The sequence below is a fragment of the Citrus clementina genome, unplaced genomic scaffold (genome assembly GCF_000493195.1).
Source record: "Citrus clementina cultivar Clemenules unplaced genomic scaffold, Citrus_clementina_v1.0 scaffold_2, whole genome shotgun sequence".
Lineage (NCBI taxonomy): Eukaryota > Viridiplantae > Streptophyta > Magnoliopsida > Sapindales > Rutaceae > Citrus > Citrus x clementina.
Window position 1 is genome coordinate 35,485,175 of NW_006262688.1, and position 27,151 is coordinate 35,512,325.

Below are 27,151 nucleotides of genomic sequence, written 5' to 3' on the forward strand. Positions count from 1 at the left end.
TGGCAACGATTCAAGCTTCAGGCATCATGTTTGCAGCCGGCTTGCCTTCATTTTATAGCCCAAATGCAAGAGTTAGTGCGACAATGAATGCACCAAAAATTCGGATGATGAATCCCATTTCTCTTCCGAAACTTTCAAACAAGGTTTTCGTTGAGGATAATTTGGACTTGAAAAATGGTTTCAAGAATGAAACGCAAAATATGGAGCAACATCATGATGATGATGATCATAAACTTGTGGCTGCAAAGTTTTTCCGAATCATGGAAGCTGTAGCTGATAGAGTGGAGATGCATAAGAGTGTTGGAGAGCAAAGAAATAACTGGAATCATCTGTTTTTGAGTTCCATTAATGGAATCACTCTTACTGCAGCTTTCATGACAGGCATAGCAGGCACGTCGTCGGGATCTTCTCTTTTGGCACTCAAGCTTTCTTCTACAATTCTTTATGCAGCAGCCGCCGGGATGCTGGCGTTGATCAACAGAATTCAGCCATCACAACTGGCTGAAGAACAAAGAAATGCTGAAAGATTATTCAAGCTGCTGCACGGAGAGCTTCAAACAGTGCTAGCTCTTGGAAACCCTAGTGATGCTGATGTGAGTGAAGCAATGGAAAAAGTTTTGGCTCTTGATAGAGCATACCCACTTCCCTTACTAGGCACCATGCTTGAGAAATTCCCGTCCAGGGTTGAACCAGCAGTGTGGTGGCCTCAGCAGCAAATTAGGCGAAAACGCCGGCTTACAGTGAGGAAGATGAACAATGGGTGGGATTCGAAGTTGGAGGAGCAAATGAGAAGAATTGTGGAGGTTATCAAGGAGAAGGATTTGGATGATTACTTGAGGTTGGCTAACAAAGCTTTGAAGCTTAACAAAATGTTGGCTGTTTCCGGTCCTTTGTTTTCTGGCCTTGGGGCCGTTTCTTCTGCTTTTGTGGATCATCATCATGGCTCATCATGGGCTGTGATTATAGGAGTTGTCGCAGGTGCTTTGGCTAGTGCTGTCAACACATTTCAACATGGTGGCCAGTTGGGGATGGTGTTTGAGATGTATCGTGGCAATGCCGGTTTCTTTAAACTTATGGAAGAAACTATAGAGTCTAACGTTAATGAGAGTGATGTCGAGAGGAGAGAAAATGGAGACTTGTTCGAAATTAAGGTGGCTTTATGCTTGGGAAGAAGTTTATCAGAACTCAGGAATCTTGCTGCAACTTCTTCAGAAAATGGGGAAGCAAATAATATAGAGTTTGCAAGCAAGCTCTTTTGATCCTCGTAATATTATTGCAAGCAGTTCAATTATGTTATTGTTTGTAAATAATGCCACAAAATTAAAACTTTTGTGTCATTAATCCCTAGACCTACATTTAATCGATTCTTGGCTTGTTAATTCATCTGGATATATATATATATATCTGCAAAATCCATTCTATATATATACCGATCAAGGTTAATTAATTCTTCAATATATATTATTAAAAATATGTTTTCTATATATTGACAAGAAAATTTACTAATTATCCTATATATATGTGTGTGTGTCTGATCACTGTGTATGTGATCCCATCCACTCTTCACATGCCAATGCCGGTATGCCATGGTGGCTTCACTCATATCAATGAAAATGAATCGTGACACAGTGTCTTGACTCTTTTTTTAATATATATTATATAATAATTTACACCAACAATATGAGCTGTGTTTGTCTTTCTGAAAGAAAAAATTAACAGTATAAAATAAAATTGTAGAGGTATGCGTGTGTGTGTGTCATATTATTCCATTATCTTAAGCATGTATGCACTATTATTAACTCATCTGCTAAGTCATACATAGATAATTAATTATATATTGAAGAAGAAATAAAAACTAATCTTAAAAAAATCAATAATCCCATATTTAAAATTGAAGAAGAAATAAACAACAATCTCAACTAATTTATAATAAGATGCTGCAACTAAACAGACGACTTATTGTGTTCTTGATTCTTGGTGTGAAACTATTGGATTGTATGAAGATGACAAAAGAGCTGTTTAATTATTCACAACTTTATTCAGAATATTGAAGAGAAAATAATTAAACACGTTAAGCTGGCTCATGAAGACCAAGAAAACATCAGATTTGAACGTCGATTTCCGTTTGGTTAATTAATATTTGTTGGTCTTTTGTATACTTCTTAGGTTTACAAAATAAAATTAATTAGCTGGTTAATTTAGAACCCATATTTAAGAATCAAGCCATTTGGTTTTTATCATACGCACAGCCATTAGCATTTTCCTGCAACTCCAAGTCAATGGTTCATTGGTCAGATTTTCTCAAATACCAGGACTTGTTCCAAATAAAAGAAATAATATCAAATGCAATGAAAGAATAAGAGCATCCATTTTGTGACTCAAAGCTTTTGGACTTATCATTCCTCGAACCTCGTGCTAGGACAATATTCGGTTATCTACAGAAACAAAATAAATAAATAATCTACTTTTTTCGTCAGCATTCTGAGTGTATACACTTTGGGAAAGTAGTCAAAAAACACACCTATATATAAGTAATTTGAATTAAGGAAAGTTATCACTCTTATTTAAATGAAAGAGCGTATCAAATGTATTATAACATTTTTAATATGTATCATTTCTATACCTTAAGTTGACAAAATGTGTTTATTATCCACCAAACTGTTAGCTTCCATTTGCAAGTGCTGATATCGTAAGGGTAATCTAGTTTTTTAAAATAAAAAAAAAACTTTGATTAAGAAAAATGACATGTCGTCTGATATATTTGATAAAAAATGACATGTCATCCCATTTATCGGGCGATGACATCTTCTATGTGGAACAATATTGTTTCATAGGGACTTAAAAAAAAATTTTATTGATCCACGACCAAATCTACTCCTCTAAAATTTAACCTAAATTTTTGAAGATCTACTCCAAGCTTGAACTCAAATTTTTTTTTTATAGTATAATATGTATAATTGTTAATAATATGTATTGTTAATAAGTTTTTATATATATTAAAATTTTGTAATTAATAAAATTCAAGTCCGAGTATGTCGGAGCCCTATGAGAAAATTGGAACTAACGACAACTCTAGTTTTTTTGGGGTTTTTCCGCCGCCGTTTGTCGATGATCGTTCAAGTAAAAAGGCCCGCTGGAGGGCGAATGGAATGGATGCCAATAATCCACTACCAGCATCTTATAGAGATGCGCTTCGAGATTCTGGCCTAGGAAAGAACAGTATCCATGGGATGACTGAGGGAGAGGAGTTTCATGATAATGATTGGGATTTTGAGCCAGGAGATGTCATGGTAAGTTCTGATGGTGCTATGCCAACAATAGACTTTTCGAAACGCATTCAAGAGAAGCTGATAAAACCATGGCAAAACTCAGTTGTGGTTAAACTTCTGGGTAAAAATATTGGGTACCGAGTGCTGTGCACCAGATTGAAATCGATGTGGAAAAAGATTGGGGAGTTTCAGTGGTGGACTTGGAGAATAACTTTTTCCTGATTCGACTACAGTCCTATGAGGATGTTGAGTATGTCGTAACTGAGGGGCCATGGGTCATTATGGGGCATTATTTAACTGTGCAACCATGGTCTCCACAATTTGATAGTAAGGTGACTAAATTGGATACAGTTAATGCGTGGATCCGGTTACCTGGAATGCCCATGCATCTTTATGATAAGCGTATTCTGAAGAAAGTTGGTCAGCTTATAGGGTTTGTCCTCAAAATTGATGTGAACACTGCATCAAATGAAAGAGGTAAATTCGCAAGGTTGGTGGTGCGAATATTGCTTAATAAGCCTCTGGTTTCTCAGTTTAAAATCAATGGAAGTGTTCAAAAAGTTGAATATGAGGGATTGCCAGTAATATGCTTCAAATGTGGGTGCTATGGTCACCCAAGTAATGGCTGTACAGATGGAGCTGCTAAAGAGGATGCACTGGAGGCACCGTTTGGAACTGAGGTCGTATTTATACCTCATACCACCATACACACTAATGCGGGAAAGAAGGATCCAAATAGAGAAGGTAGTTTTGGCCCATGGATGATTGATTGCTCCAATGAGAAGAAGGCCTATCATTGGTAAGGAGAATGTGAACAGTAGCATGCAAAACCAAAATTATAATGCTGGATTGTCACGTTTCAACGTTCTAGCTGATGATATTGACAATGTTGAGGCTGTGGGAGTGACCCTCCATGAATCCCCGAAGGAACTACCTCAATTGCCTAACCCATCTATCTATTCCCGTACTACGAGTAAGCCTAAACATGTTTTTAATCCCATTGCTAACCCTAAAGCACAGACCCTACGACCTAATATGAAGGGCAAACAAATTGCCAAGCCCCAACCGCCCAAACCTAAACAGACAACAATTGAAACCTCTAAAGCCATGCATGTGTTGAGTGTTAGAAAATGCATATTTATAAAGGAGAAAACCGTCATTTTACATTTCAAGTCTTACTAACAACCCTTACTTTTATGTATTTAACATTCTTGTGATTTAATTACGTGTGTTTTATTTTAATTAAGTAATTTATGTATTTTAGGGGCATTATAGTTATTTCACAATAAAGGAGAGATCAGACGGCAAAACGGACATCACTTTTGAATTCAGGACGGTCGAAAACCTTAGGAGGAGCATAAAAGGAAAAATAATACTATTCACATGTACGGTACTATTCACGTATACGGGACTGTATACGTTACTGTTCACGGCACTGTTCACATAGACGGATCAATGACGTGGCATTGACCGATGATGTGGCATTGACTGATGAGGTGTCACGATCCTGTTGGAATAAAATTCTTATGTACTGTTGATGGTGACGTGGCAGCATATCAGTGGACGAAAAATCTCGCGTACGGTGCATGCATCACACAGGATTATTTTCAACCAAACCGCGTTACTGTTCATCTGGGTCAAACCGCGTTACTGTTCAAAATCGGGTCAAACCGTGTTACTGTTCATCCGCGTGGTCAAACCGTGGACTGTTGACTGATGACGTGGCGCAATCCTGAGCGTCCAAATTGTTTTTAATCCGATGGCCATGATTTACTCCATGTATCTATAAAAAGGGGGCCTCTCCCCCCTAATTTGATATCTCTGAATCCATTTTTGGGATCCATTTTCTGTAATTCTCTCTCCATCTTGTATTTTCTTCGTATTTTAATAAATTTCTATTTTGCCCCTAGTTCAATTATGAGTGGCTAATTTTCTTTCAAGCTTGGGTTGAAGGTGAAGTCTCAACATGTGTCATGGGCTTTATTTGGTAAATTTATTTTCTCTTCCCCTCTAGTTTTTGTGGATGTTTGACTTCTCGTCGACAAATAATACTAATCTTGTCTAGTACCGCCTTGGTTTCACCGGCCCTCTAGTACAAGGTTATTATTATTTGGCACGATAAGCCCTTAGCACCATATTGATTAGAGCGTGGTTCATGAGGTGTGGATTTCTCCCTCATGATTTAATTGGCATTAATACGGATTATTTAGCCCATGATGCATGTTGATACGGATCCAGATACCCAAGTACGTCAATTTAATAGATTTTCTCTTCAATTTATTCTCTCTATTGCAATTCCAATTTTAGAATTTATTCTCGCCATTTTAATTTAAGTATTAGCATATTCCAAATCATTTCCACCATAAATCCAACTACCCATTTACAAAATTAATTCTATATATAATTAAAATCCACCTCCTCGTGGGATCGACACTCGTCACCATTAGTTTATACTACAATAGATTCGTGCGCTTGCGAGTACATTAAAATTTGCACAACAGCATGCTAATGTTATTTCACGCCCTAAAGCAACCCCTAGTTCAAAGAAGGCCATCCCCCCGTCTGCCACATCCCTTGGTCCCTCCATAGCTCATACAACCCTTAACCCAAAATATCACAAAGTCATTTCCTTTGCATACCCACCGAACATCCTTGTTGGGGAAACTAGTGGGGCCCAAATGGAGAAGGCTCATGAAGTGAACCCAGGGCACCAACCTCCTCTTGAGCATTTAAATGATCCCCCTGATAATGGTAAGGTGGGGGAGGAGGATGATATTATGAATAGTGTTGATGACACCACATTTGATGTTGATAACTCTTTTGTCAATGAGACTCATGGATTGCAGGAGACATTGCCCAGTGGAACCCGCCAGTAAGGCATCACTCTCTTATATTTTTTTATGATATCTATAATGTTTTGGAATGTACAGGGAGCGGGATCGGCGAGCTTTAAGCTTTCCTTTTATTCTTTAATCTCAAGCTATAAGCCTTCAATGGTGGTGTTGTTAGAACCGCGTATTAGTGGCAAGAAAGCTGATCTTTTCATAAAAGGGAGTGGTTATGATAGATCTCATCGGGTTGAAGCCGTGGGTTTTAAAGGTGGGATCTGGATATTATGGAAGAATTATTTAGACATCGAGGTGGTGCTTAATCACAAACAATTCATTCATTTTAGAGTCATGAATCAGAATGTGATGCAGTCATGGGTGACAGCAGTTTACGCTAGTCTTTTATCAACAACCCGACGGGAACTCTAGACTCAGCTAGGAGTGTTGGCACTTCAAATAAGAGGCCCTTGGATTGTGGGGGGTGACTTTAACTCTATTTTGTATGCTAATGAGAAGTGTGGGGGATCTCAGTCCAACACGGGTATTTGCCATCTTTTTAATTCTTGGTTTCACTCAAACAGTATTGTTAACCTGCAGTTTAGCGATCCCCAATTCACATGGTCACGTGGAGGATTATCCAAAAGGCTTGACCGCGCCATGTGCAACCAGGATTGGTTAGTGAAATTTGTGAATTATTCGGTCCTGCATCTTCCCCGTGTCGCCTCTGATCACAAACCTGTGCTTGTTCGGTTTGAGCAATATATCCATCAGAATATGGATAACAAGCCTTTTAGATTTCAAGCTGCATGGCTAAACGATTCTCGGTTTGGCGAGTTCATGAAGAAAAGTTGAGATCGTTCTAAGTCTTATGGGCAAGTTGCCACTAAGTTTGTTAGGAATGTTTCAGATTGGAACAGAAACGTCTTTGGCAACATCTTTAAACGGAAAAAGTCTTTATTAGCCAGGATTGTGGGAGTACAAAAAGCAATGGAGAACAGACCTTACAAGAGTCTTAGACGGCTAGAGTTGAAGTTGAGAAAGGAGTTGGAGACAGTTCAGGCGCAGGAAGAAATTTTTTGGTTCCAAAAATCTCGACGAGACTGGATTGCTTATGGGGATAGAAATACCAAATTTTTTCACCAAAAGACTATCACTAGGAGAGCCCGTAATCGAATTAAGGTAATCAAGGATAGCTGTGGAGTTTGGTTATATGACCCTCAAGTGATTAAAAGAGAAACTGTGGAATTCTTTTCGAATTTGTATGCCCCTGATCAGGCATTGCATCACTTGTATCCATTGCGAGATCGATTCCCAGAAATTGAAAAGACTAGGTTGGCTAGCCTTGGTGTGCCGGCTGATAATGAGGAGATTCGCAATACTATCTTCCAAATGAGCCCGTTTAAAGCTCTGGGGATTGACGGGTTGCCAGCTTGTTTCTATCAAACACAATAGAGTATTGTTGGGGATTCGTTTTGTGAGACAATAAAATCTATTTTCAATGATGGAGTGGTTCCAGTGACTGTAAAGAAGACTCTCCTTGTTTTAATCCCGAAAAATGATCATCCAAGTTCATTCAAGTTCTACCGTCCCATAAGTCTTTGCACAGTGACATACAAAACAGTTACTAAGATCATTGTGAATAAACTGCAACACCTCTTACCTGATCTGATTGGACCTCACTAAACTAGTTTTGTACCAGGAAGACATATTACTGAGAATATAATCGTTGCTCAGGAGATTATTCACTCTATGAAGTGCAAAAAAGGTAAGAAATGATGGATGGCTATTAAGGTTGACTTGGAGAAAGCTTACGATAGGCTGAACTGGTGTTTCATTTCGGATACTCTTATGGAGTTGAGATTGCCGACGTCTCTAATTCAGTTAATTATGAGTTGTCTCACAACTGGTCGAATGAATATATTATGGGAGGGGGAACTTACTGATGACATTTCACCTAGCCGGGGCGTGCGTCAAGGTGACCCATTATCTCCCTACATTTTTGTTCTCTGCATAGAGCGTCTAAGTCATGGGATTTATGAGTCTATTCATCAGAATAAGTGGAGGCCAATTCGGTTAGCTCGCTCGGGCCCCCCTTTGAGTCATTTGTTCTTTGCGAATGACTTGCTGCTTCTTGTTGAAGCTTCCAATGATCAAGCTAAATTTATCACGGAAGTGTTAGATTCTTTTTGTCTCAGCTCGGGTGCAAAGGTGAATAAAACTAAAACTCAAGTGTTTTTCTCCCATAATGTTCCAGGGCCTACCGCTCATGCCCTTAATAATGAGCTTGGCTTTACTGTCACCCCTGATTTGGGGAAGTACCTAGGAATGCCCCTCCTTCATAGGCGTATCACAAAAACCACGTATCAGAAGATTTTAGATAAAGTCGATCGGAGGCTCTCGGGTTGGAGTGCATCTCATTTATCCCTGGCAGGTATGATCACCCTAACGCGGAGTGTTTTACAGGCTGTTCCCATCTATGCAATGCAATCAACTTTCCTGCTGGCAAGTATTACTTCTAAGCTTGATCAAATGTGTAGAAGATTTCTTTGGAGTGGTAATGAGGAGCATCGGAAAATGAGCCTTATTGGTTGGGATAGATTATGTCAGCCAAAAGCTGCTGGTGGTCTTGGTTTCAAGAAGCTTGCACTCATGAACAAAGCTTTGATGATGAAATGGCTTGGTTTATTCGGACTGAGCCTGAAAAACTGGTGGTTAGGGTTTTGTTGTCTAAATATGGGTTTTCCCCAATGGATACTCACCACAACTTCCTTACAAGTGCAGGCTCCCCCCTCTGGAAGGCTGTGGGGAGAGCTTGGGAGCATTCTAGCCGGGGTCTTTGCTGGTCTATTGGTGATGGAACGACCGTAAGATTTTGGTGGGACTGTTGGGTGGTGGATGATCAACCATTGGCGAAATTAGCTCTTTCTAGCATTCCCAGTGATATAAGTCTTCAACCGGTTGCTCAGTTTATGCTTTTGAATGGCTCCTGGAATTGGAACAAATTTAGCCACCTCCTACCCCATCACGTTTTGTTGAGGATTGCTTCCATCATGCCTCCGTCGCCGAGCAATGGGATTGACAAATTTTTCTGGGCTGCATCTCCTTCGGGTCGCTTCACTATTCGTTCAGCTTATAAGCTCCTTGCTAAGCTGTGGCATTCTGAGGAGAGTTCGATTTGGAAGCTAGCTTGGTCTTGGAAAGGACCGCAGAGGATTAGAGTGTTTATTTGGCAAGCCCTTCATTCTAGACTAAAGACTAAGTGTGAGATTGCATCTCGGGGAATAGACATGAATGCAGCTTGTGATCGTTGTGGAGTTGGAAGGGAGGATACGCTTCATGTGCTGCGTGACTGCCCTTATTCAATGGCAATTTGGAAGCGTCTGTTGGTTAATGGAAGTCACCAAAGTTTCTTTTTGGATGGCCTCACGGATTGGTTGGTTACTAACCTTCAATTGGCTAGATCTCATAGTGATACCCAAGTGTGGTCTTTAACTTTTGGGGTTGTAATTTGGCGACTGTGGTTCTGGAGAAATAAGTTCATGTTTAATCATGAGAAATGGGAATGTGATAATATCATGTTGGATATTTATTCGCGGGTTGCTGAAATTCAAAGATTCTCTTGCAGTTCTCTCATTGTTGGGAAGCGACATGTTGAGACGTGGATCCGTTGGAGCTCTCCAACCTGGCCGCTGGTTAAATTGAATATTGATGGTGCTAGGAAGGACTCAGATGTTGCAGGAGCGGGAGGCCTTGTGAGGGATTACAGGGGAGTTTGGCAGTTTGGGTTCTGCATCAACCTTGGTGTTTGTTCTATTCTTGCTGCGAAAATATGGGGCTTGTACCACGGGCTTTGCATGGCTTGGCAAAGAGGGTTTAGAAGGATTTGGGTGGAAGTTGACAGCAAAGCTGTTACTCAAATCTTGGAGAATCCGACCACTCCTGTTAATGAGCATCATTCTCTTATCCTTGCCATTCGTGAGCTGATCAGCAGGGACTGGGTCGTGAAAGTGAACCACATCTATCGAGAAGCAAACATAGCAGCAGATTTTCTGGCCTCATTTAGTTTGTCTTGTCCTTTAGGATTGCAGTTACTTACTGTTGCTCCTCCTAATTTACAGAGTATTCTTCATAACGATGTGTCTGGGGTTGCCCACTCCCGTTTAGTGGTGTTTTAGCTCTTTTAGAGCCCATTATTGATCCAAAAAAAATAAGTTTTTATATTATAATATAGATAATTTTTTACGGATAATTGTTAATAATATGTACCATTAATAATTTATAATTTTTAATGAAGAAAATGTATTGTCAATAATAAAATCAAAAAAATTGTGTATTGAAAATTTATTTCAATTTTTGGGTAAATCTGTCTTTTTATCTTAATTTGAGTTTCAAGAGCAAAATAGTCAATTTACCACAATTCTGTTAACTTTCTAACGGCAGTTAATAATTTGGTGGACGGCAAACGTCTTTTGTCAACTTACAGTAGACGAGTGATATACTTTAAAAGTATTGTATCACGTTTGATACGAGTGCTATCTAAGGGTATATGATTGATAATTTCTCTTGAATTGAATGAATACCAACTTAATTAAAGCAATTAATAGAAGAATTAATTTCTCAGTAAAGAGATTTGAAAGCCATAACTCTCCTTGAAAATAAACATTAGGAGGGCAACAGGGCATCGAAGATTTGATGGGTTAAATTATTTGCATGTGTTTCCATTTTTCTTTGGATTTATTTGTACGTCTTAAAGTGAAAATTAAGGAGAAAGGGTAAGTGCTTTTAGCTTTGTCAACAGCTAGCCTGCAGCCAACAAGCGTAGATGATGGATCTGCAGATTATTACCAACTTTCTAACAAATAGTTAATGATCTGTTAACTTGTGCTCGGTATTTAAATCCATCAAAAACTTTGAAGGAATTTGACTTTTGATATTTTTTTGGTGTTAATTTCAAATTACTAGCTAATTTTCCACATTGGAAATTAAATGAGATTGATAAAAAATTATTTGATATTTGATTTGAGAGTAGTAACAAGCCCAGGCCAGTCCACCGCGCAGTCCACTCTCTTACATGAGCGTCAGTGAATCCCCACTAACTCGATGCTGCTTGCAATTAAAAAAAAAAAAGCACACACAATCTACTAGCTCATTTGTTTCTTCTTCGCCGCCAAATTCTTAGAAGTTTTGTTATTCTAGAATAAAGTGTCATTATGATAGTTGATATTTGGTTGGAAGAATTTAGAGGAGATGAGAGAAATAGAAAAGAAGAGAAAAGGAAGAGAAAAAAAAAAAAAAAAGGTCAATCTCGATTTTATTGTTTAGTTTAACCTAATACTCATATCTTTTTTTTCTTTATTTATTCGACCTAAGAATTGTTGGATTTGAATTGATATTTCCAAAGACTAATAAATAAAATCCGAAATTGGAAATGTGGCTTAAACAAAAATTGGCTTATATTGGGGAACTAATTTTATAGAAGCTAATGAGCACACGTGAAGCAAGTACACGGAGGCCAATTGAAATTCCACGTACAACCTTGATAGCTCTTGGAATTCTATTATTTCGATTCGAAATAATGACCCAAAATCTTCAGCAACGAGAGCCCACAACCACTTTTAAAACCAAAATCAAACCAGTACCCAACCAAAGACCAAGACCATAAAGACGACCAGCAACCAACATCTCTGTCATCTTCCTCTCTTCGATTCCCTTCATTGATCCCATACTCATCATCATCCTATCTTATTAACCCACACCCACTTGCCCTCCCAATCCTCTTTATCTGAAAACTTTCTCAGAAAAAAATTTAAAAAAAGGAAAAAAATTATAATAATCATAATGCAACAGCTGTTGTTCACGGTGATGTTTTCAGAAATGGCATTGATAATAGTGTTATTGTTCAAGACACCATTAAGGAAGCTTTTGATCATGAGCCTTGATCGCGTCAAGCGTGGGCGTGGGCCCGTGGTGGTCAAAACGGTGGCGGGAACGGTGCTTGTAATGCTGATTTCGAGTGTTTATAATATTATGATAATCCAGAAGCGTTGGATCGATGATGAGGGAGCCGTGGTCAATCCCACGGACCAGGTGCTTTTGGCCAACCACCTCCTTGAAGCCACTCTAATGGGTATTTATTAATTTCCTGAATCTCGTTTTCTGAATTTTTTTTTTTTTTTTTTGGTTCTGGTTGTTACTTGTTAAAGTTTTGATATCCTTTATGGCATCTTGATCGATACAGTTGATTGAAATGCGATTGATTTGGAGTTTAGAAAGTGGTTTCTGTTTTGCTATTGATGTGAATTGGTGAACGCAATATTGAAGCCTGCTCTTTTCGAGCATACATGTGGGTTTCAAGTATTAATGCACGTCCCTTTTTTGCGCACTATCACAAAGCAGGGGAGAATTGTTCTACAATATTTTATTAGATTAGAAGAGAACTAACTTTGGGTGCTCAAAGCGTTCTCTGTACCCAAGATTGGCCACATCATCTAGGTGATCTTGTTTAGATTATCTAAGAATTCACATTGGCGAAGAATAGTTGGGCACCTATAATGTTCGAGAATTCATGTTGCCTGTAATGTATCATTATGGATTGTCAATATCATATTTCCTCCTTGTGAGGCGACTGCAAGTTCCCGTTAACCTAAAGATTTGACTTGAATTAACAGATTTTTACGAACAACTCTAAACTTTTTCTTCTTACCCAACTGTACTGTGCAGTTGGAGAGAACCTGCTTTTGAATGCATACAGCATGCATAAAACCAAGTAATATTTGTGCTCTACAAGTAGATTGACAACACGAAGAGCATGCATCCTAACCTTTCCAATGACAATAATATTGCAGTAAGTAGTGAGATTTATGGTTGTGATCTCACTTTTTAAAGAGAACTAAGAGAAGAAATCTCTGTTTCTTGATGTCTCGCTTGTATGATGTTCAGCTTCTGAGTATTTCCTGTCAAAAATTCTTCCTCTTAAGAATACTCTGCTTTTCACTTTTCCATAGGCCTTCAAGTGAGAGATCTCATTTATTTGTTTGTCTATCCAATTCTTTTATGAACTAGAGTTTTGATGTTTGAGACTGGGCTTTTTGTTATATTTTCGCTTCTCAGCTGACTAGTAACACTTTTGTTGGCCCTTGGATCTTTATAAATCTTGGAAATTGCATGCAGGAGCCTCTCTTTTCCTTGCTTTCATGATAGACAGACTACATCATTATATTAGAGAACTCCGCATAAGAAGAAAGACCATGGAGGCCATTAAGAATCAAAGTCGAGGGTTTGAAGATGGGAAAGCTGCTGGCTCAGAGGAAATAAAAGCCTTGGAGGACCAGATGACTACACTGAAGTCAAAACTTAAGGAGCTGGAATCTGAGCTTGAAACAAAGTCCAAGGAGGCAAATGCTGCAGAAACCAATGCAGTCGCTTTAAGGAAGCAATCCGAAGGATTCCTTTTTGAGTATGATCGTTTGCTTGAGGAGAACCAAAATTTGCGAAATCAATTGCAATCTTTGGACTGGAGGTTGTCACATTCAGGTAGCAAGAAGGATAGCTAAGGAATTAATGTCTTTTGCCAAATAATCAATTGCCTTTTCATTTTCCATAGTCCCATACTGGGAATTTATAAAGCTTTCGCTGGATGCATTATTCATGCATTCAATGTTGTAGGTGGGAAGAAAATTTTCAGAGATGAGAAAAACAATAGTGGGGATGATGAAAAATAGGTTTTTTTTTTTTTTCTTTCATAAAAAGTGCTGAAGCCTGAAGTAGAACAGCTGAATCTTGTCCTGATAAAATGTAGTGCATTATAAGCGTCAAATAAGAGAGAAGTTTTACTACTGATTTTTTATGTCTTTTCTAATTATGTACAATTATTTGTAAGATTTCAGAACTGTGTACTGGAATGCCAAGAAAACTGCTTCTTCCACTTATTGCGCCGCAAAAGTTCTGGATTTTGAATTGTTAACAAAACTCAGTATGGGATCATCTTCATGCAAAAGCTTATTGGTGTTGGCTGCAGTGAGCAGTATCAAGCCAAGGAAAGTTAGAACTGACAGTGATGATAACACAAGCATTATTGCAGGTGCTACACGGCCTTTCACCTCCTCTGCATATTCAACAGAGGCCAGAGTAAGAAATGTTGATGTAAATGAGTAAGCCCACCATGCAACATTGAATTTCCTGATCGATTTCTTCAAAAGAGCCGGCCTACAAGCCTGTTAGAAAAAAGACATGAGAGATCAATCGTGTGTTTGTTTTATATATTGAACCTAATCTTGTTACCTAATGAAATCTGCAAATTACCAGAGATATGAAGAGGAACAGAGACAGGAAGAATAGCATCTTTGACGTGGTATCAAATGCTCCTGAAATTGAGTTCCAAGCTGAACTTCCCATGCTTGGTGCAGCAAAGAACAACAAGAAAGCTGGCCGGAGTATTGAAGGAAGGTATTGCTGCCTGATAAATGCTGACGAAAGCGTTATAAAGAGTACCATACAGTGCACCATGCCAAGGAAAACATGCAAACAGCGTTCTCTTGCCATCCAATCTGTGCCGCTGCTTGCACAACCGTGAAGTTAGCTATCACCGATATCTGGCTGGTTGGATTTGCAAAAACCGATAAAAACCTCTTTTCTGTTGTAAACCACTGCCCATATATCTTTACATCGAGTAAAACCACTGGAACCGAAAATACCCAACAAAGAACAGGATAGACAACTTTGTTAAGAACAGTTAATGGTGCTGATTGAAGCAAAAGAAGCAACGGAATCCAAGGAGCATACAAGTAGTTAACTCCAACATGGTGCAAGAACTCTGCCTTCACCTAGTGAAAGTGAAAGAAACATCTCAGAATATAGAGAAGAGACAATGATGCTTGCGCAAAAAACGCCAGCCACCACAGCCATAGAAAAGATGTGAAAGGGAGCATGCAAAGTACATGACAGATATTTTGTGAGTCACTTTTCGGCTCACTCAAAATCTTCCATAGCAACGCTAGGCTACAAAGAGAGAGGCTTATTCTGAAATAGCCTGCGTGGAACCTAGTTAATAATGATGAAGACTGTGACATTGCTGGCTTAGAAACGCCGAGTGATTGACCAAAATTTTCTTGTTTAGTAGTGATAATGGAACTATCGATTACTACTTCAACTGGGAGATTACATTCCACGTTTGCCATCTGTTTAAGTTTAGGAGTGAGTTAAGAGCACAAGGTCATAAGAAGGTTTGCATTGCTCGTTCATTGGTGGCTGCACTTATATAAGGAGAGAAATGAGATGCGAGACAAATTTTAAATTGTCTTGTTGACCTAGCGCAAGAACACATGACAGAGCCATGCACCTAGAGCTAATTAGTATAACATTTATATGACTTCTCTTTACAAAGGCCTAGTAAATTGTAATTAACTAAAGATTCAAAAGTCACTTAATACAAGACACTTAGTTCCGATAATTGATGTGAAGTAGTGCAATTCATCTTTTCAAAATCTTCTGTAAGTGAAAATATAATTAATACAACCTTTTTGGAGCTCAATATTCACTAATTCGGACTCATGGTATTCTCACAAGCCCTAAAATGCAATCTTGCCACCAAGTCTATAGGAATATGCATAGAATGAGAATGAACCGAAATACAAAGCCTTGTGCGCTTCAAACGAATCAGCTTCTGAATTGGATGCTTATTTGGCTTATTTGGTCGTGATTCGACAGCTTAACAACTTTCGAAGTTCCATTTATTTTTTCATTATTAAGCCCATGTTTAAGGTGGCCATCATATTTCATCGTTCAAATCCTACCATCCCTTTCTTCTCATTCAATTTGTCTAGTTCTGCTCACAGAGAGTTTTTCAATTTTCAAGCTTATTTTTTCAAATCTTACAGACGTTGAGCGAAAAGCCGCGGAATTAATTTTTTTTTTCTTCCCATAAAAGGGATCGAGAGCATTACCGTGCAAGTTCCCCTTAAAGTAAAAAGGAAAATTCTTAAGAATATCCCAAAGTAGTAAGCACACGTCTGACAGCGAGCACGAGTACCAAGAATGGCAAAGAATTAAAGAATAATTAAAAGAGCATGTTAGAAGATTAGTGGATAAGAGGAGGATAAGAAATGGATAAAATGAATGGTATTAGCTAATCGATGAGTGTTATAGCCTTAAATGGTTTTCCATCTTGATTATATCTATCTTAGCTAACAAGTGGTGAGATATCTTTAACAAATAAATATTTTGGAGTGCCCGGTGAAAAGGCCAATAAGATTGACTTGTGCTTTCAGGTTCATCATCTAATTTGATTAATTTTAGAGGCATGGAAGTAGAGATCACAAGGCATTAGGTCTGGTTTTGGAGTGGTTGGGCACTGAACACTAAAGATAAGGCTGCAGAAATTGTAGATGTAGTGGGCCACTTCGCTGATTTAGGAGGAAGGTGGGCCAAGACATCAAGCGACGATGGCATCCTTCAACTTGATTAATTTGACTTGAAAACTGAGAACACTGAAACTATAAACGGGCTGTAAGTTCTGCAATTACGCATTACAATTTACAAAGATGTGCTCTTTTTTTTTTGAAGCACACTGGGCACACAGCAGCTATGATTGTAGACCTAGTCTTATAAAAAAGAAAGTCATTTTAAGCACCTTTCTCTCTGTAAGAATACACTGTGCTTTAGGAGGTGTAAGATAAGAGAGAAGAGATTTCGTAATTGGGATTTTAAATAAGAGGACCTATTTATTTATTTATTTATTTATTTTTCATATTGCAAAAGTAATAAGAACGGGAGGTTGATGCCTTTGGGTTTTATTAAATATTTACATGCTAAATATTAATGGTCCTGAGGACTGATGTGGGCTGCCTTGTATTTTCGAGATTTGACTTGTTTTCTCTCCAGTTTAATGACTTGGGAAATCAAATTAGTAACAGTTTAGCGGAGGAATTAATCTGGATCCCATGGGCGCATTATGCATGGCTGGCTGATCTGAATTGGTCGTTGCGGTTCAAAACCTGCATGCCTATATTTTTATTTAACCGAGCCCCAGTTGTAAAGATGACTAGGAAATATTGCATCTGGACCCAGATCATGCACGTGTTTGGGCTAAAAACAGAGCTGGCTCTTGGAGATGGCCAAGGGGTGGACAAACCAAGAAGACTTAATTGTGATGAACGATGACGATTTGGCTCTAGGCATGCAGAGTTAATTAATATTATAAAGCAAAACTTTTGATTCCTTGAAAAAAGGTTTCTACATAATATATGATTTGTACATTTACATGCCATTAGTAAACTTTTATCACGTCTGCTGATGTTGCTAATACTGCTAGTGTTACACGTATTTGCCTCACTAGTGCTAAAGAACTGATCATCGGGATCAGGAATAATAATATGAATATCCATGTCACATTCCTCAGCAGCCGAAATTCTGCTTGCCCCACCACCAATGGGAACTACATTTGCAGCAGCTGATGACAGGTTACAGTCCAGCTGGGACCCGATTCCTCCTGGCTCTTTGCTTCTCACTGTGACCCAAGTTTCATCCCATGCCCAGTTGATCATTTCTGAGCTGCCTTCACCGATCAATTGCCGGATTCTTTCCTTAGCAGAAGCTGATGAACAACCTGTCAGTGTCGAGTCCCAAAGTTGTTGATTCAATACACTTGTTGGACTCTCCGAATTATAAGTTTCATGCTCTGTCAGTGTCGAGAGTTTAAAATTTTGTTCTTTGACAAAGCCGTGTTCAAGAAGTTCACTTGCTGACCATCTCTCCCCCGGGTTTCTTATCAAACACTTGCTCAGAAAATCCTGAGCTTGCTTAGACATGTACCCTGGAATTTCTGGGGTATCACTGGAGAATCCAATTCTGTGGAGTGCGGAGATCGGGTCGGCTACATCGGGCCAAGGGGGCCGCCCCGTTGCCATCTCGAGAACGGTGCATCCAAGAGCCCACACATCAGCAGGGAAGCCCTGTTCTTCGCCACGCGCCACCTCAGGTGCCATGCAGATAGGTGTTCCACAAATTGGTTTCACCTCATCCTCGTTGACGCGAGCACGCCTAGCACAACCAAAGTCAGCAATTTTTGCCCCTTGTTCATTATCCTTAGAGACCAGTATATTTTGACCCTTAATGTCACAATGCACTATTCCATTGGAGTGAAGATACTGCAGGCCGAGTAATACTGCCCGCGTGTGCGAACGGATTCTGCCCTCTTCCAGGCATGTACCGCTGCGAATTGCATCGGTAAGCGTGCCACCGGGTGCGTACTCCAAGAAGAGATTGTAGAGGATCTTACCATTTTCCGCTGAAATGTCACACCCCTTGTATGCTACAATTTGAGGGCACGCCAACGCAGACAAAATTCTTTGTTCCCGTTGGAGGAATTCCGAATTGGAGAGCTCAGCAGACTTCACTGCAAAGACGTCGCCGGATCTGTTAGACATGCCAATTGAGACGGTGGCGGTTGAGCCGCGGCCAATGGTTTGGCCCCTTGTCCAGTCCATGTTATTTAGATGAATATACTTCTGCTGATTAATTGTTGTTAGGTCTGTTTAGTTTGTTGGGTATATAATATTTTATATGGATGCTCAAAGCTGAATATATATTATATGCTCTCTCCCACTTTGTAGTTTGTGTGTGTGTGTGTGTTTGTTTGTTCTGGTTGGCTTTAATGCGAGAAGCATGCTTTTGTTTATATATTGACTTTCAAACTTTATGCCTTTCTTTCTTTATGAATTCGAATTGAATGGCGGCCAATGCCGGTTCACTCTAAAGCAGAAGCCTCCACGTGTCGGGAACAGAGTGATGGAAAATTTTAGCCGATTTGGGCGGCGGTTTTGCTTACCTTGGCTGAATAGCTGTGAATTATAACGCCCACCCACGTGGCAGCACTTGCTCGGGACAGCACGCCAATACAATGGATTGGGATCATTTGGTGGGATGGATCTTCTTCTATCTATTTGAACTTGTAATTCAAAGTGCATTTGGACTTTGTGAATGTTTAATTATATTATTATTGTAATATGTGATCCTAGATTTAACTAACAAGTAAACCTTCATTTCACGTTTAGTAATACCATGACCCACCTATCATCAAATAAATAATTTGCAAAAGCAGCACACTATAGGTGAACGTGATATTTGCTGATATCCAATTGCTATAAAACTTAGCAGTTACGTTTCTTGCATTTTGGGTGTGAATGTTACGAGCTCGAAGAATAAAACAGTACAAGCTGACTACTTTTTCCAAATCCCAACTCGTGTTTTCGCTTTAGCAATAACCTGTCTCCTGCTTTACAATGCATCTTACGTTTATTTCTGTAATCAGCCAATGCTGATTGATGTATGATTGTATATATGCTGCAGCACCTCCACTTTTCATTCAACATTATCTGATCTTTGTAGCCGGTACTAAATAATATTATTCTTATAAATCCGTTAAATAACAACAAAAACTTGATAAGTCCTCTATGTAATGTAATAATAAAAGACCGACGAAAATTTTTTAGCCAATAACAGACTTGTACTGGTCATTCTCGCATAAATATACAATTTTTTTTTAAAGCATAAGCTTTACTTTTTGCGTGCCAAGTCGTTTTCTTCATGTGCCAGCCACGAAAGCCTCCTTTTCTTTACCTTTTCAGTGTCATGATTCATCTAATTTCATGCTTCGACTTTCCGTTTAAAAAAAGCCTTGACTTTATTGAAAGTTAAAAGGTCGCCATTGCAATGGTATCGCCGTTAGAACAAAGCTCTTCGTCATGCTTTATCGTTTCTCAAGAGGAAACTCTTTCCGTCTTCCCCCAACATCACAATCACATCTAATCAGATTTGTTTGGAAAAAGTAATAAAGGGCCCTTTACAGCCACCGTATGACGTTTGTTTCAGCTCAGTTTTGATTGCCTTCAATAATACACCTTTATTCACTTTCAAGCTTCTGTTAATTGAATCTTGGTTGACGCAAGCTTCCACTTCCAAACCTTGAACTAGTTGCTTTCACAGCCTCAATGGAATTCCACCACATACCTGTCTTTTATAAAACCCAATCTGATGAGTAATAATAAGACGTGAGATTTGAAGGTCTTAATCCACTAAATTAATTCAAACCACGGGAACCACTTTTTCTTGCTTAACCACTAATCTATTGTTTCTTTGCTTGTAATCCTTCGACTGGGGAAGGGGAGATGGTTGGTTTCGAAAACATAAAGCATACATTAGTACCTTCTACTATATAAAACAATCACTGAAAAGAAAAAATATTTACAAGCAAACATGAAATCGTTTTATAGCCATCACGTCTGAGGCTAACGGCTTCACATGATTTTATCACCAACTCCATTATAAGGGTACATAATATATATCTTAGCGAATAAAAGACATGGAGTATTATATCGAAAGAGAAGCGGCCCAAAGATCCATTTATGCAGCCTCAGCAAATCCGACTCTGAGCTTACCGAAATCAAAGACTGTATGGTAGCGACCCATGAAGACGTCTCCCAAGATCCTGCATTTATCACCACAAAGGTCATTTTTTTGAGAATCAAATAATAATAAACAGAAAGCATAAGAAAACTATGCCATCAGATTCTTGAATACCAGAGAGGACCACGGGGAGGAGGAACATCCATAGCAGTAAATCCACTAATGCACTGAGCCTCAGGACCTTCGCCCACCTTCAGAATGTACTGGTGAAACCAACAAGAATGAATGCCATGAGTCATATGCTATGCTGCTGCGACATCCTTCACTTCTATTTCTTTACCATTTAGAATTATCTACAGTTGCAAAGAAATTACTAATGACTAAAATAAATAGCTATCGACACCGTACCTCCTCTGGAGAGAGGTCAAACACTTTGCCACCAATAGTGAACGAAACAATAGGCATGGAAGAGAGCTTTCCACAATCAACTGCTGATTCTCCCATTGGGCTTGGCATTCGGTCACAAAGCTGTAAAAGCAGCAGAGGCTGAAATCAGCATAAGAATAAATGCCTCAATGAATTATTGAGTGAAGTATTGTGTTCATTTCAATTCCCACCTCATTGACATATTGCAAAATGTTTTCTTGTGTTTGATTCTGCTGAAGCTGGTTTTGCATCCATACAACTGCCATCTCACAAGCAGAGCACATTGCATTATTAAGAACACCGGAAGACTTGCCATTGCTCTCATCCACCACACTCTCGATGCCCGTACTACAAAACACATTTCATTTTATGACAACTGTCATGGATATGGTAGCATAATTTTCATTGTTCCCCACAGAACATGGATACTCAAAAACAAGATGAAAAAGAATAGGATGTAAGGCAACTCTTGAGAGCCTAACCTAACACCACGTTTTCCATCAAAGGTGCACAATCCCATTTGGGAGCAAATTTTCTTAGGATGTGCCTGTAAAGCCAAAATCAGGGCAAAATATAAATGACATAAATATAATCAGTCAATCCTACCAGAATGGGACAGTTAGAATAAAATCAAAGTATCCACCTCAGACAGAAGAAGATCCAAAATTGTTTGTCCGTATTGCTCAACAACTGCCTTGCATTGTTGGCTAACAACTCCAGAGGCTCCAATAGCATGATTTATCATGGTAATCACAGTCTGGAGAGAGAGAGAGAGAGAGGGCGTTTCATTTATTGACTTTTGAAATAAGATTAAGCAGGAAATTATTGCCACAATCAAAATCCATGTCAAAATGAGCAGCACATCACGCAAAGCACATATCTAGTATGGGATTTATCAGAAAATCCTAAAAGCTGAAAATTTGAAGTGTATTCATACCGTTGGACCTGCCAACAAAGAAGTACCAGAATCTGCAATTGCTGAACAATCTCCAGCACAATATCCTGAAACACACAATTCTCTAGCAGTCAAAACGACATAACAACTGGGGAAAAATGACATGACACTTTCTTCTTCTTGTTTTTTTTTGTTTTTTTTTTTTGAGGTTGGGGGGGGGGGGGGGGAACATGAGAAAAGTCTCTCTTTCAATTCTTTCAATTATTGAACAGTACTTCTTTTTGCAGACTGTAATATCAAGAGGGACTCACCAGTGGGTTTACCGCCAATAAGAACATCACCCATGTTAAACTATCACAAGCAGAATAAACAAAATGAGAACAAACATAGTAAATCAATATAAAAATGTTAATCAAGCATGCCATCAAATTAGAAACTTTCAGTGATCAACCTGCCAGTAGCCTTTCTGCGTCACAGGAACATAAGTGTGCTTGCCTTTGTAATGACTTGGATCAACACCACCGAAGACAATTTCACCACCTTCATCTTCCTGTTGATTGCGGTTAAGCCAAAATGAAAAAACTGGATCCTGAATTAGGCCTTGTTTGACCATGTTGTACCTGTAAGAAAAAAAAACTCATCATCAGAAACATGGGACTACCAACTACTACTGAAGCAAGTAAAAGTTTAGCAAAATAGCTGATTTGGCTTGAGGATCCCTGCACTTACCAAACTGGGACAGCATTTCCAACTGAAATCTCTTGAAACCCAAGTCCTAATATGCCATCAAACTTGGCCACCATAAATGTGACACCAGGCTCCCTGGTTGCCTCAATAAATTCCTGAAAAGGAAAAAAATGAAAAGGGCCAATATTCAGTACATGATAGTCTAACAAACTTATTGGAGCTTATACAAGCAGAGGAGTAAAAAGCATAAGTTCACCTGATCTTTGACAACCAGGTCACCAACTTTGACACTGTCATAACTAAAGAAACCAGCAATAGCTCCAGTACCATACTGAATAGAAGCAGATTCACCTACATCATTGATGATCCAAAAAAATCTCAGAGTTCATTCACAGTAGTATGTCATTGCAAAACATCATCCTTCTCATGTTGATTGGTGTGAAACTCGAAACAAACTTTAGGAACTCTGAAGATTTTAGAGTCAGAAAACTAACCATTCTTCTTGTATGTACTGGATTGGCTTGACTTGTACTTGGAATGAAAGTAACAAGCAACCTAAGCAACAAGCAAAGTCATAAGTCCCCCTACCTCCAATTTACTTTATTTCATTTATAAGTACCAATTTGAGCCACATTTATATTGGACAAGAATTTAAAAGCTCACCGAGAAATAACACTTAGTTGAAGGCACCCACAAATTAGAGCTACCTGTGTCAAAGATTACAGTGAACTTCTGTGGAGGAGTACCAATACCAATCTCACCGTAGTACTGAGCATCCATATAGTTTTTCAATGCAACAATATCAGTATCCTCAGAGTCTCGGAGATTATTAGGAAATCCGTATTTCTTAACAGAAGCTCTCAACGCCTCGCCATGCTTGGACTCCAGCCGGGCAGCAAGCCGGTTGTTGGGATCCAATTTCATCTTTTTCAGCCCTATTCTAACCAATCCATCATTGGACACAGAAGCCACCAGAGAAAACAAAAGGCTTGAGAGGAACAAAGACAACGCTACTGCTCTGATTTTGGTTCCCATGATCGCCTAAAAAGTGCACATCATTGAAAATACAACTTCAGTGAAGACAATATAAACGACTAACATTTACAATCAAATTAGATGAAAATGCTTCTCACAATGCAGAATAATCCTAATTCACAACCATTCTTTATTCAGCATTCATTACTCAATACTCTCAGAACAAAAATGATAAAAATTTGATTTTTTTTTTTTTAAGATAAAGCAATAAAAGAAAATATACTGATTCCATCAGAAAAAAAATTGAACAGTACAAGTTTTAGCTAAGCAGTTCATAAATTACCTACACATACAAAACAATCAAAAATTGATTTTTTTTTTTTTTTTTTAAACCTGCTCGTTTCAAAGCAGAGAAAACCGGAAAAAAAAAATGAAACGTAAAATGCAATAAACAACTTGATTGGCCGTTTATGGAGAGAAGCTTGCCGGAATCCACCGTTAAATTCACGTTTACCCGCCAGAAGTCACCGAGAAATTTTCACAATGTAATATAATAAATTCGATCAAATAACATTAAAAAAATAGAGCAATAATTTATATAGAAACAAAACATCAGAATTTAAAAGTTGAATAAGACATTACTCACCGAAACTTGAAAGATCAAAGTCGACTCGTAACGCAAACGAAAGAATGAATATCGAGAGCGCGAGAGACTCGACTATAAAAGCTACCCGTCAGCCACCGGGGCCTAGCTCAGCTGTTTTGGTTCTATTTTTATTTAAATCTAAACCGTTAGATTTTTACCAAAGTGCTGACCTTTAACCGTCGATTTAGGACTCACGGATTGCTCGTTGTTGGGACTCTAAATATAGCGGACGCAAGGCGTGATAGCGATGGGATTCCGTGCTTTGCGAGTTGGTTTACTATGATTTTTAAATGTGGATCGTCACCGTCGAATGTGTCGTGGACGGTGAATAAGAGGTGCGGAAGTTTTGGATGCAAGTTAACGTGGTGGGCTGCGATTTACAAACGGTTTTTTATCCGTTTATGGTGTGACGGCAAACGACACGCCCGATCAAGATGTTGGCGTCATTACTGAGTTTCTTTACGTGCTATTGAAGCATGCATTTGGTTGCTGAGCACGCGACACATACCCCCCTCGTTTGCTTACGTGTCGGTGAAAAGCATGCATTTTATTTATTAATTTATTTATGGATTTTCCATAATATAAATATTTTTTTTTTTTATATAATTTCATAGTTTAGAACCTTTTGAACGTGCCTCTCGACTCACTTTTTATTTTATATGAATGACGCGTCAGTGGTCTGATTAAAGTATGAGATTAGGTTATACCTTGACAAAATGTCTATTGATATTAATGGGTTTTTGGCGTTTTAATAATGTGGAAGTAGAATGCTGAGTATGAAACTCAGAAAACTTGTTCAGAGAAAGTTGGTTTGGAAAACAAAAGAAGGGAAGATGTTGCGGAGAAGCAAGGGGCAATGCTGTGGGTTTGAAGTTTGGATGATCAAATTTTCAATAATGATACTAGCGAGATACCCCCAACTAATTAAAGCATATAATTGAGTGCAAGAAACAAAAATTGCTTCAGAGTTCAGAATATGGCCAAGGCAAACAAAGAATATTTAGTGTTTCATTAATTGGTGAAAGTCATACAATTGCTTGCTCGCTCGCTCACCCCATTGGTTACGTGCTTTTATGCGCATTGTATGTCTTTTAAATTCTAATTAAAATCCGAATTTCATTTCAGGTGTCAACCGCGCACCAATTATGAACCAAGAAAACCCTATCATGTGTGATCTCGGCATTGTTGCAAAAAGTTCCGGAGTGGCTTTTCATAGTTGTTTTATAGGTTTGAATTCATGTACGAAAGTGATTAAATTGAAAGATTTGATGGAAGCATACGCACTTTTTTATTACATAAGTAAATAAATAAATTTGAAATATTTATACTGATCAGATACACATAATTAAATATATACAAGGCAAGAAATTAATGTAGAAAATACCAATCGTAAGCATTATGCTTGTAAAGGCTTAAACCTTTCGCGTTTTACATTTCTCTGTCTTTGATAACTTTTGTAAAATGAGTGTGATCTGTTTTGTAATACAGTAGAAAGAAAATAATAATAATAATAGCAAATTGTGATTAATTACTAAACGCAATCTCTTATTTTTTTTTTACTTTAGTAAACGAAAAATGATCATTGAAAAACCAAGTTAACACTTAACAGGCGTTAGCTACTGAAAGACAAAACACGAAAGTATTCTATTCATAGAATTACGATTGAGAAAGACAGTTACTTAAAAGAAGTTAGTAGACATTCAAAGGAAACCTAAAAGAAGTAAATAAAATGCCCAGCCAGTGACATGAACTAGCTTCAAGCGAAGGCAATGTAGGCTGGGATTTGATCACTGTAACTAACTACGTATTATTCGGATCATTGTTCATCAAACATTAAATTTTCAAGCATGGAAAGACCGGCCCGATTCATTATTCATCAGTGCTTACGCGACAACACAGGACGTTGTTGTTGCACATTATTGTTATCACTGAAATAATCTTCTAACGTAGGATTCCAATCCCCCATATCTGATAATTAGCTCTATCGATCCGAGGCAAAGGCAACGCAGGCTCAGGCACTGATACTTCTTCGAGTATAGATTCTGAATCATGTACCCGCAAATCGTCACACTTTTCAGTTTGTGTATGTCAATATTGATCGATGAAACTTGAAATCTCCTTCGTCTACCATTATAATCACTCGCTCTAGAAATTGCACTTCTCTATGATCATCTTGATGGGGTCTTTATTTGTTAGATGAGACATGGATTATGGATAAAGCTTGGTAATCTCACCTTGTTACAAACAAATAGAATTAATTCTGATTCACTTCCGAAATTGTTTCACTGATCAGGTATTTCATTAACCCTCTTTAAGCATACATTTGGCCTCAAAAAACTAACAATGTTCACAAATATCTAATTTCACTGTCTTGCTGGAAATCGTGATATTAATTAGCCAGTCTTTTTGAGTTCATTACTTCAAATCTACTGAACTATTAAGTCTTTTTTTTTATATCACTCTAGAATTATAGTGCCGTGTGTACTTGTTTAATGGTAGTATATTTCTCTTGCAAAAAGAAATGATAATATATTTCTTTGAAAAAAACAGTTATACAGGGTTATTCTGGTAGTAAATGTGGTGTATTTACAAAACAACATTGTTTTAAACATTTTAGCGGAGTGCATTAATGAATGGGGTGTTTTTACAAAATCAGGCTGTGGGAATGGGGAAACCCAAATACTATTGATTGAAGTAAAGAATGGGTTCAGATAGTTTGGGTTCACCATGCCCAAACAGCCCACGATTGCCCAAAAAGTAGAAGAATGTAATTTTTTAATTTACCCTACAGATAAATAAAGAAGTTTTATGGGTGATGAATTTTTGAATGTCAATCATTAAGTTAAATTACACAAATTTTTAATTATAATTTGGAAGCAATCTTAGATATAGAAATTCTTAATCAGTAAGAAATAAGAAAAGAAAAGCAGGTTATTCTAAATTTTTTAAATTCATTTTTGTTCTATAGAAAGTGACATGTAGAAAACAAAAAGAAAAAAAATAAATTGATTATGAATGCAAGTAA

General features: G+C 38.2%; 4 protein-coding genes across 4 annotated transcripts; 2 read left to right on the plus strand and 2 right to left on the minus strand.

Annotated features, from left to right (window-relative positions):
- The first annotated feature begins 149 nt into the window (after positions 1-149).
- LOC18050468 (probable F-box protein At4g22030) lies at positions 150-1,259 on the plus strand. The gene has a single exon (XM_006449700.2). The coding sequence runs from the start codon at positions 201-203 to the stop codon at positions 1,257-1,259; it is 1,059 nt and encodes a 352-aa protein (XP_006449763.2). The 5' UTR covers positions 150-200.
- A 10,412-nt stretch (positions 1,260-11,671) lies between these two features.
- Positions 11,672-14,307, plus strand: LOC18050469 (B-cell receptor-associated protein 31). Its single transcript, XM_024191283.1, has 3 exons — positions 11,672-12,224; positions 13,268-13,630; positions 13,977-14,307. Exons 1-3 carry the CDS (start codon positions 11,936-11,938, stop codon positions 14,249-14,251), a joined length of 927 nt encoding a protein of 308 aa, XP_024047051.1. The 5' UTR covers positions 11,672-11,935; the 3' UTR covers positions 14,252-14,307.
- Positions 14,308-14,574: 267 nt separating this feature from the next.
- LOC18050470 (mitogen-activated protein kinase kinase kinase 18) lies at positions 14,575-18,765 on the minus strand. Its single transcript, XM_024191006.1, has 3 exons — positions 17,331-18,765; positions 15,034-15,125; positions 14,575-14,919 (listed from the first exon to the last, which is right to left on the minus strand). The coding sequence occupies exons 1-3, from the start codon at positions 18,577-18,579 to the stop codon at positions 14,575-14,577; spliced, it is 1,686 nt and encodes a 561-aa protein (XP_024046774.1). The 5' UTR covers positions 18,580-18,765.
- Positions 18,766-20,278: 1,513 nt separating this feature from the next.
- Positions 20,279-24,548, minus strand: LOC18050471 (aspartic proteinase). The gene is made up of 14 exons (XM_006449703.2): positions 24,127-24,548; positions 23,169-23,546; positions 23,000-23,060; positions 22,762-22,856; positions 22,548-22,660; positions 22,270-22,438; positions 22,130-22,169; positions 21,861-21,925; positions 21,567-21,680; positions 21,406-21,470; positions 21,115-21,271; positions 20,906-21,025; positions 20,672-20,760; positions 20,279-20,579 (listed from the first exon to the last, which is right to left on the minus strand). Exons 2-14 carry the CDS (start codon positions 23,538-23,540, stop codon positions 20,495-20,497), a joined length of 1,545 nt encoding a protein of 514 aa, XP_006449766.1. The 5' UTR covers positions 23,541-23,546; positions 24,127-24,548; the 3' UTR covers positions 20,279-20,494.
- Between the last annotated feature and the right edge of the window lie 2,603 nt (positions 24,549-27,151).

Bases quoted from the DNA above. Each gene is read 5' to 3' on its own strand.
- LOC18050468 (XM_006449700.2), top strand. From the start codon at position 201: ATGGAGCAACATCATGATGATGATGATCATAAACTTGTGGCTGCAAAG.
- LOC18050469 (XM_024191283.1), top strand. From the start codon at position 11,936: ATGCAACAGCTGTTGTTCACGGTGATGTTTTCAGAAATGGCATTGATA. The intron at 12,225-13,267 runs GTATTTATTAAT...AATTGCATGCAG, and splicing joins CCTTGAAGCCACTCTAATGG to GAGCCTCTCTTTTCCTTGCT. The intron at 13,631-13,976 runs GTAGCAAGAAGG...ATTATTTGTAAG, and splicing joins CTGGAGGTTGTCACATTCAG to ATTTCAGAACTGTGTACTGG.
- LOC18050470 (XM_024191006.1), bottom strand. From the start codon at position 18,579: ATGGACTGGACAAGGGGCCAAACCATTGGCCGCGGCTCAACCGCCACC. The intron at 15,126-17,330 runs GTAGAAACCTTT...GGTTCCACGCAG, and splicing joins ATGTACAAATCATATATTAT to GCTATTTCAGAATAAGCCTC. The intron at 14,920-15,033 runs GTACTTTGCATG...CACTTTCACTAG, and splicing joins ACTCACAAAATATCTGTCAT to GTGAAGGCAGAGTTCTTGCA.
- LOC18050471 (XM_006449703.2), bottom strand. From the start codon at position 23,540: ATGGGAACCAAAATCAGAGCAGTAGCGTTGTCTTTGTTCCTCTCAAGC. The intron at 23,061-23,168 runs GTGAGCTTTTAA...CTTGTTGCTTAG, and splicing joins CAACTAAGTGTTATTTCTCG to GTTGCTTGTTACTTTCATTC. The intron at 20,761-20,905 runs GTACGGTGTCGA...TGGTTTCACCAG, and splicing joins TTGACCTCTCTCCAGAGGAG to TACATTCTGAAGGTGGGCGA.